General features: G+C 47.8%; 1 protein-coding gene across 6 annotated transcripts; it reads left to right on the forward strand.

Moving 5' to 3' along the window:
* The first annotated feature begins 673 nt into the window (after positions 1-673).
* Positions 674-9735, forward strand: LOC134341231 (gastrula zinc finger protein XlCGF57.1-like). Of its 6 annotated transcripts, XM_063039073.1 has the most exons (3): positions 674-1427; positions 2599-2921; positions 5234-9735. In XM_063039073.1, the coding sequence occupies exon 3, from the start codon at positions 6010-6012 to the stop codon at positions 7516-7518; it is 1509 nt and encodes a 502-aa protein (XP_062895143.1). In that variant the 5' UTR covers positions 674-1427; positions 2599-2921; positions 5234-6009; the 3' UTR covers positions 7519-9735. The 6 variants fall into 6 exon arrangements, with proteins under 6 accessions (XP_062895143.1, XP_062895142.1, XP_062895145.1 ...); XM_063039072.1 differs by lacking the exon at positions 2599-2921; XM_063039075.1 differs by lacking the exon at positions 2599-2921 and having other exon boundaries at positions 674-1071.
* The last annotated feature ends 427 nt before the right edge of the window (positions 9736-10162 follow it).

The raw sequence follows: 10162 nt of genomic DNA on the forward strand, positions 1-10162 counted from the left end.
TCCGCGATTTCCTCTCTCACATCCTCCAGTCAGTAAGGATTGGAGCATCCCCTCCACAATCACCATCCACACAGCTGCATCACAGGTCTGTGTGCTAGCCCCTGCTCCACTCGCCTTATATCTTCTGCCACTTTTTTTTCTTCAATTCTCTCCGGGTACACCAGCATATCTTCACTGGGGATCGGGCGATCAGCTGACTTACATGAGGCGTGAGTTCATGATCTGACCTGATAAATCGCCGGTGTGTTGACAGTACTGAGATCTCATTCACACGTTCTCATTTTGGAAGGGATTCACTGGGCCATCTCACCTGCAAGGCCCCGGGAGAGGCCGTTCACTTGTTCCGTTTGTGGGAAGGGATGGGTTAAGGCATCCAGCCCGAAGACACATCAGTGAGTTCACGCCACAGAGAACCCGTTCACCTCTCTGACTGTGTGCAGGGTTTCATTCAGATATTCAACGTGTGAACACGTCAGAAAATTGTTGTAATACTGTACACCCCAATTCTCTAACGTCAGAGAGCAGACTGGAGAACAATTGGATTGATGCCCAGTGAATCAGGGTTCAGAACCAAAGAGTTTTCAGCGCAGGGCAGGGCTTTGAGAGTCCAGAAGTGCTGGGGCGAAGAGTGTGGTGTGTGTGTGTGTGTGTGTGTGTGGGGGGGGGGGAATAATTGGGAGGAAGAGGTAGAAGTCAGAAAAGGGGGACATGGCAACAATGTAAGATCACCGTTTGGAAGCTGATTCGATGAAAACATATTTCTGCATCTGTGTGTGTTAACTTCCACTTCGACACGGAATGATTGTTGATATTGAGGCTACTTTTTTATGGGAGCTTTCTGGTTTAAAGCAGCTGCTGAGTTCTCCACATAAAAACGTTGACTGTATTTAAGACATGTTGCAGAGGTGAGCAGACATTTCCAACAGTACTTTTCCAGAAATCCCCGCACTTCGGAATTCGCCGTCGGGGAATTGCGGGTGGAGTGCGCAGGCGCTGAGAGGAAGACGGGCTGGCCCGAAGACTGCGCATGCGCTCAGTGGACGAAAGGCTCCCGTCCGGAGGATCCAGTAGGTACGGGTTTTGGGGCGGCGGTGTCATCGGGATTGGGCCCTTCTGTCCGAGTGAGGTACAAGCTATTCAGAAAACACTGCATCTCTACAGCCTGGGACTGGCCAGCCCTGCCCCCCACCCCATAATCGGCACCCGGGCCCCGGGGAATTTCTGGCTTATAAACAAAATAGCTAGCGCCATTTCCGCTGTGTGTACGTCTCCCCGGGGCCAGGATGGGCAGATGGGTTTCTGGGTTCGGAGACAGTCGTGGCTGATATCTCCAGCGCTTTCTCCGCCAATCCGCAGGGCGTGTTTGCAAGCGCAGACGGAGCGAATGGGAGCCGGTCGATCTCAAAGTTCAAAGTAAAATTTATCACGTACGTACCCTGCGATTCGTTTTTACTGCGGGCACAGTCAGCGGTCTATAGAATAGTAACTGTAAGCAGGATCAGTGACAGAGCAAGCGCATAGAAGATAATAAACTGTTGAGATGCAAATATAAACAAATAGCAATTAATATAGAGAGTATGAAGTAAAAAAGATAGAGGGTCCTTAAAGTGAGATCGTTGGTTGTGGGAACACCTCAATAGATGAGTATAATTGTCCCCTTTTGTTCAAGAATATGATGGTTGAGGGGTAGTAACTGTGCTTGAACCTGGTGGTCCGAGCCCTGAGGCACCTGTACCTTTTGCCTGATGGAACAGCAAGAAGGAACCATGGCCTGGGTGGCGAGGAGCTCTGATGATGGACGCTGCTTTCCTATGATATTGTTTCATGTAGATGTCCTCAGTGGTTGGGAGGGCTTTACCGGGCTGAATCCACTACTTTTTGTAGGATTTTCTGCTCAGAGGCATTGGCGTTCCCATACCAGGCCATAATGCCGCCAGTCAGCACACTTTCCACTACATGGCTATAGTGGTCAAGGTTTTTGATGTCATGCTGAATCTTGCAGCTGTCTAAGGAAGAAGAGGTGTGTGCTTTCCGTACAATTACATTTATATGATGAGTCCAGGCCAGGGTCTCTGAGATAGTGACACCCAGGGATTTAAAGTTGCTGACTCTGCCCACCTCCGATCCTCCAATGATTCCTGGCTCATGGACCTCTGGTTTCCCTCTCCTTAAGTCTACAATCTGTTCCTTGGTCTTGCCGGCATTGAGTGAGAGGTTGTTGTTACTACATCACTGAGCCAAATTTTCAATCTCCCTCCTGTGTGCTGATTTGTCACCACCTTCGATATGGCCCACGACAGCGGTGTCATCAGCAAACTTGTATATGGTGTTGGATCTGTACTCAGCCACGCAGTCACAGCTGTAAAGGGAGTAGAGCAGGGGGCTAAGCACACATGCGAAGCATCTGTGCTGATGCAGATTGTGGAGGAGATGCTGTTGCAAATCTGAACCGTTTAGGGTCTTCAGGGTCCAATTGCAGAATGGGATATTGAGGCCAATGTCTTGGGGTTCCCTGATTAGTTTCAATGTGATGATTGTATTAAATGCTGAGCTGTAGTCGATAAAGAGCATCCTGATGTATGCATCTTTGCTGTCCAGGTGTCCCAGGGTTGTGTGAAGAGCCAAAGAGATGCATCTGCTGTCGACCTGTTTGCTCTGGTAGGCAAACTGGAGCAGATCCAATTCACCACTCAGACAGGAGCTGATATGCTTTGACACCAGCCTTTGAAAATACTTCCATCACTGTGGTTGAGAGTGGCACTGGGCAATAGTCATTTAGACGGGTTACCATGCTCTTCTTGGGCACTGGCATGATTGAAGCCCACTGAAAGCAGTTGGGTACCACTGCTGTAGAGGGAGGCTGAAGATATCCGTGAACACACCAGCCAGTTGGTCAGCACAGGTCTTCAGTACTCAGCCAGGTACTCTATCTGGACCAGATGCTTTCCTTGGATTCACTCTCTTGAAGGCAGACTGCACATCATCTTCAGATACTAGGACCAAAAGATCATCAGAAGCTGCAGAAGTGCGCAATGGTTCCTCCCTGTTCTGTTGGTCAAAGCGAGCATAGAAGGTATTGAGCTTATCTGGAAACGAGCCCTGCTGGCCCCTGTGTTACCTAATTTAATTTAAGGTTATGGCATTCAAACTCTGCCACAACTGTCCAGCATCCCTCATTGATTCCAGTCTAGTCCAGAAACTCCACTTCACTCGTGAGATGGCTTTCTGGAGATCATACCTACACCAGTTATAGTATTCTTGATCTTCAGACATGAATGCCTTTGATCTGGCCAATGGCAAATTCTGAATTTCATTTTTCAACCAGGGCTTCTGATTGGGGAAGACCCTGAATGATTTCGTAGGGACACGCTCATACACAGAAGTTCTAATAAAGTCTTTGATGTATTTATTGAGATCCACAGATGAGTGCTTGAACATGGTCCAGTCCACTGACTCAAAGCAATCCTTGAGATCTGCCTGTGATAGAAAAGCTCACAGACACTCCCAAGATTCAGCTATCTAAATCCCAGAATTTGGAACTCGGATCAAAAATATAATCCTGAGTTGATCCAAGAAGGAGATCGAAGGCCCCGATCAGGCAAATAGATTAGCAAACACTGAGACCAAGTCTGGCATCTGGAACCTGATGATCTGGAACCAAGTTTTGGTAGCTAACGTGCTTAGCGACACTGAGGCCTGAAAGAATTTACTTGGCCTGTTGTCCAGTGAATTCAGATGCCAATTAGTGGTGCATAGAGAAAAATAAACAAAATCCTTGCATCAGCTTTAGTTCTTTAGAAAATCACCTTTGTTCTATCTCCTCTTGATTTGGACTACCTTACCTGTGAGAACATGTGGTGTGCTATTCTCTCTGGGTACATAATGATCTCAGACACCTTTGTCCTGGTTAACAAAGCATTGACATCACAAAGTATCACTTATGGACACAACACTGTTACAGCTTGGGGTGTTCCAGACTCGCAGTTTAATTCCGACACCGTTCCATAAGGAGTCTCCATACATCCTCCAGTGGAATGAATGGCTTTTCCCCAATTGCTCCCATTTCCTCCCACAGTCTTTAGGAATACTGGGTAGGTTAATTGGGAATGTAAATTGTCCTGTGATTATGTTATGGTTAATTGGGGTTGTGGGTTGCTATGGCAGCATGCTCAAAGGGCTGGATAGGCCCACTCCTTGCTGTATCACGAAACAAAAAATAATAACCATTTACAGTGAGAAAGTCTGATCATCTCCCCTTCATATATAATAGGGTGGATGTTGATGTCTTCACCACTGTTAATTACCTAGTGAGGTAGTCAGAGTAATTAGGAAGTCTACAGGGAAGATTCCTAAAAATACAAAACACCAGAAAATCTGCAGGTGCTGGAGATCAAAAGCAACACCCACAAAACGCTGGAGGAACTCAGCTCCTGTGTGTCAGTGAGACCTGAAGTAAATTGGGAGACCGCTTTGTCAACCAGCTTTCCTCCATCTGCTACAAAAAGCGGGATCTCCCGGTGTCCAACCATTTCACTTCTACTTCCCAGTCCCATTCCCACATGTCAGTTCATGGCTTCCTCTATTGCCACAATGAGGCCACACTCAGGTTGGAGGAACAACACCTTATATTCCGCCTGGGTAGCCTCCAACCTGATGGCATGAACATTGACTTCTCAAACTTCCAATAATCGCACCCACCCCTTCTCCTTTATCATTCTCCATTTCCATTTCCTCTTTCACCCGATCTCCTTACCTGTCCATCACCTCCCTCTGGTGCTCTTCCCTTTTCCCTTTCTTCCATGGCCTTCTGTCCTCTCCTATCAGATTCCCCCTTCTCCAGCCCTTTATCTCCCGCTGATCAACGTCACCCCCTCCCCCTCTCCCAGTTTCACCTATAGCCTGCCTCCTTTGTACTTCCCCTCCCCACACCTTCTTATTCTGACTTCTTCCTCCTTCCTTTCCAGTCCTGCTGATGGTTCATAGCCCAAAATGCCCACTGTCTACTCTTTCTCATAGATGCCCCTGGCCTCTGAGTTCCTCCAGCATTCTGTGTGTGTTGCTGAGTCCTACGAATACTCTATGCTCCCAGCAGGACAGTGCAACATGCCCAGAGCTTACAGTTATATATTGGAGAGAGACAAACTGAGCTAAGTGACAACTGAAGACAGACAGAAATGTCTCACCTGAAATGCTGTCCTTCACCCATTGACGTCTTTTCTAAATCTTTTCACAGGACAGAAAATGCAAAGGATTTGTGTACGGCAATCTCAAACACAACAATATGATCTGCTCTATCTGCCAGCACCTGAATACCATTCGCCTGTGAATGTGGAGGAAGTGAAGCTGAAGAAGACAGCACACCAGTCGCAGCAAGTAGAATCCAAACACACAGGGGAGAGGCCGTTCACTTGCTCTTTGTAAGGGTGAGAGTTGGATAAACCCACCTGGAGTAAAACCTGGTAAAGTGTCTTCAGTTGTTGAAGAAGAAGACAGATATTTCCTTTGTATCACCAGTGTATCAGTAGAGCCTCACTGAAACCCATTGGAATTGGGTGCTGAGAACACACCAGATATGTTCACTAGATATCAGTTCTTCAACTGCATTGATTGTCTGAGGATTCACCACATCTGACATCTGACTTTATGAATTGACAGCAGGATATCATTCACTTTCTCTTAATGTGGAAAGGGATTCACTCACTCATCCTACCCCCAGACACACCAGTGAGTTCACACTGTGCAGAGGCCATTCACCTGCTCTGTGTGGGAGGGGGTATATTCAGACATCCAGTCTGGAGGTATTACAGCAAGTTCATACCATAATTAAACGGTTCACCTGTTGTGACTGTGGGAAGGGATTCATGCTGTCATCCAAGCTGAAGACACATCCAAAAATTCACACCGATGAGAGGCTGATCACCTTCTCCGTGTTGTTGGAAGAGATCTGCACGCTCAGCTCACCCACCCGCACACGCGGGTAGGAAGGCGTTCACACACTGATCTCACATCATGAGTCACCAGCGAGTTCACACTGGGGAGAGGTCATTCTCCTGTTCAGACTGTGGGAAGAGTTTTACTCAGTTATCCAACCTTCAGAAACACCAGCGGGTTCACACTGGGGAGAGACCATTCACCTGCACTGAATGTGGGAAAGGATTCATTCAGTCAAGCCACTTACAGACACACCAGTCAGTTCACACTGGGGAGAGACCGTTCTCCTGTTCAGACTGTGGGAAGCGATTTACTCAGTTATCCAACTTGCAGAAACACCATCGAGTTCACACTGGGGAGAGGCCGTTCACCTGCTCTGAATGTGGGAAAAAATTCAGTAACTCATCCAATCTGATGGACCACCAGCGAGTTCACTCTGGGGAGAGGCCGTTCACCTGTTCTGAATGTGGGAAGGGATTCACCCAGTTATCTAACCTGCAGGCACACCAGCGAGTTCACACTGGGGAGAGACAATTCACCTGCTCCGAGTGTGGGAAGAGATTCAGTAACTCATCCAACTTGATGAACCACCAGCGTGTTCACTCTGGGGAGAGGCCATTCACCTGCTCTGAATGTGGGAAGGGATTCACTCAATTATCGAATCTGCATGCACACCAGCGAGTTCACACCGGGGAGAGACTATTCAGCTGCTCTGAATGTGGGAAGAAATTCAGCAACTCGTCCAATCTGATGGACCATCAGCGAGTTCACACTGGGGAGAGACCGTTCACCTGCTCTGAATGTGGGAAGGGATTTATAAACTCAGGCCACCTGGAGACACACCAATCAGTTCACACTGGGGTGAGACTGTTCACCTGCTCTGAATGTGGGAAGAGTTTTACTCAGTTATCCAACCTTCAGAAACACCAGCGAGTTCACACCGGGGAGAGACCATTCACCTGCTCTGAATGTGGGAAAAAATTCAGTAATTCGTCCAACCTGATGATGCATCAACGTGTTCACTCTGGGGAGAGGCCGTTCACTTGCTCTGAATGTGGGAAGGGATTCACTCGATTATCTCACCTGCAAGCACATCAGCGACTTCACACTGGGGAGAGACCGTTCACCTGCTCTGAATGTGGGAAAACATTCACTAACTCATCGACTGTAGTGAGGCACCAGCGAGTTCACTCTGGGGAGAGGCCGTTCACCTGCATTGAATGTGGGAAGGGATTCACTCAGTTAATTAATCTGAAAGCACATCAGCGAGTTCACACCGGAGAGAGACCATTCACCTGCTCTGAATGTGGGAAGAGTTTTACTCAGTTATCCAACCTGCAGAAACACCAGCGAGTTCACACTGGGGAGAGACCGTTCACCTGCTCTGAATGTGGGAAGAAATTCAGTAACTCATCCACTGTATTGAGACACCAGCGTGTTCACTCTGGGGAGAGGCCATTCACCTGCTCTGAATGTGGGAAGGGGTTCACTCAGTTATCTCATCTGCAAGCCCACCAGCGAGTTCACTCTGGGGAGAGATCTGCTCCGAACATGGGAAGAAATACAGTAACTCATCCACTGTATTGAGACACCAATGAGTTAACTCTGGGGAGATGCTGTTCACCTGCTCTGAATGTGGGAAGAAATTCAGTAACTCATCCACTCCATTGAGACAACAATGAATTAACTATAGGGAGATACTGTTTACCTGCTCTGAATGTGGGAAGAGATTCACTCAGTTATCTCATCTGCAAGCCCACCAGCAAGTTCCCTCTGGGGAGAGATCTGCTCTGAATGTGAGAAGTGAATGACTCAGTCATCCAGCCTTATGAAGTACTCTACATACACGTGCTGGATGTTTAGCCAACATCCTGGCTGAATGCAGAGGCAAATTCAAAAGTGACAATTCAGGGTTAGAATGCAATTACTGCCCCTGCTCGTCCCACCCAGTTCTGCACCCTGGTCAGTGGACATGGGAGGAGTTGCTTCCTCTGATGTTGACCATTAATGGTTCTGGAGTTTAATATTCTGATTCTCTGACAAATAAATCAGTTTTAAACTTATTTTGGGAATTAAGTGCATGCACAACAGAACCAGTATATAATAGGGTGTCAACTCAGCCCAGTTGGTCCCTGACAGGGTTTCTGATCCAGCACAGAGCTTTTATATCTGTCCCTGCTCTTCACCTCCCTGTGGTGGTGGGTTCCAAATTGTCACCACTCTGTGGGTGAAGAGGTTTCTCTTCAAAGAAATTCTCTGGGAGAAGAAGAAGACAAGCTCAGTGCAATTATATCTGAAATAATCTTCGTATGTTCTCCCCATGGAATACTTGGGGTGTTCCCCAGGTGCTCAGGTATCCTCCCAGAGTCCAAAGATGTACCAGTTAGTAGGTTAATTGATCATTGAAAATTGCCCTGTGATTCAGTCAGGGTCAATTGGGTTTGTCAGGGATTGTTGGGGTGGCGTGGCTGGAAGATCTACAAGAGCCTACACTGCATTGTTTCACTAAATAAAATCTCTGGGCTGAGGTAGAATGACATTGGTTATTAAACTCCTTCACCGCTCTTTTCATCATAATAGATCATTTTCCCTATTTACCAAGGGTTGTGTGTCACACAGCTGGGTTGTTACAATACACCACTGCCCTCTAAAGTCTGAAAGCAGACTGGGGAATCATTAATTAGATGTTCAGTTGAGCAGGGTCACAATCCAGAGATGGGTCAGTAGGGGGCAGGGTTTAGAACTCTGGACACAAATATATCAGTTTTCAACCCTCGGACAAGAGGGCGTATTTCATCCCAGCTGGAAACATGCACCTGCTTTGTGTCTGAAATGTAGTTTTGTTTAAACTTCTCACTGAAGCCCATTGGAACTAGGGGCTTGAGAGCACACCAGCACATTCTCACTAGAGATCAGCTGCTGAACTGCTGAGAGATTTGTCTGACCTGACGAGACACATAGAGAGCTCACAGCAGGGAAAAATCATTCACCTGCCAAGTGTGGGAAGGGAGTCAAGCAGTCATCCATCCTGCAGATACACCAGCCGGTTCACACTGGGAAGAGGCCGATCACCTGCTCTGTGTGTGGGAGGGGATATATTCAGAAATCCAGTGTGAAGATACATCAGTGTGTTCACACCACGGGGAGACAGTTCGACTGTCCTGACTGTTCAAAGGGGATTCATTCTGTTGTCCAAACTGAAGGCAGATCAGAAAATTCACACTGGGAAGAGCTCGCTCACCTGCTCCAGGTGTGGGTGGGAAGAGCTCGCTCACCTGCTCCAGGTGTGGGTGGGAAGAGCTCGCTCACCTGCTCCAGGTGTGGGTGGGAAGAGCTCGCTCACCTGCTCCAGGTGTGGGTGGGAAGAGCTCGCTCACCTGCTCCAGGTGTGGGAAGGGATTCATTTGGTCTCATCAACTGCTGAATCTCAATATCGTTCACACTGGACAGAGGCCATTCTCCTGCTCTGTGTGTGGAATGGGATTTATTCAGGCATCAGAGCTGGGAGGGGCCTTTCAGCTGCTTTAAATGAATGAAGGGAATTCCTCAGTCATCCCGCCTGCTGAAATACCAGTCAGTTCACACAGGGGAGGCAGTTTAAGTAACTCATGTTGAATTTTTAACCCCCACATTTGGTGAATTCGGCTGCAAGTTCAGTAGTGAGTGTTGGTGTCCGATTCTGCAGCAGTTGCTGCCCTGCATCACGTGTAACAAAACTTTGGTCTCTGGGCACAGTATGGGTTTGTTTTGTTGACTTTACATTTAATTTGACTGTAGTTTCATCTTTTGAATCTGTGATAAATAAACCAGTTCAGTTTTAATTCTTGTGTTTCTTGCCCCTGTTGACTCTACAGCATACTCAGTGCGCAGTGAAGAGGCTGTTCTGCCCCTCTGGTTCTTCCTGTCCCATCTCCCTGTACTGATGTTCTTTTCTCTCTCTGTGTTCACTCAGCTGCCCCTTCAATCCATCCCTGACCGTTGTTGTTCGGACCCTCTCCCTCGGGGGTTATCTGTACACTGACCGGTGACCCTCATTCCCTCTCCCTCAGTGGGGTATCTGTACACTGACCTGTGTCCCTTAGAACATCTCCCTCAGGGGGATATCTGCACACAGACAGGTATCCCTTAGTCCCTCTCCGTCATAGGTATATTGGTACATGACCGGTATCTCTCAGTCCCTCTCCTTCAGGGGGAATCTGCACACTGATCAGAGTTCCTAAGTCCCTTTCCC

This window comes from Mobula hypostoma, assembly GCF_963921235.1.
Source record: "Mobula hypostoma chromosome 10 unlocalized genomic scaffold, sMobHyp1.1 SUPER_10_unloc_1, whole genome shotgun sequence".
NCBI classification, from domain to species: Eukaryota; Metazoa; Chordata; class Chondrichthyes; order Myliobatiformes; family Myliobatidae; genus Mobula; species Mobula hypostoma.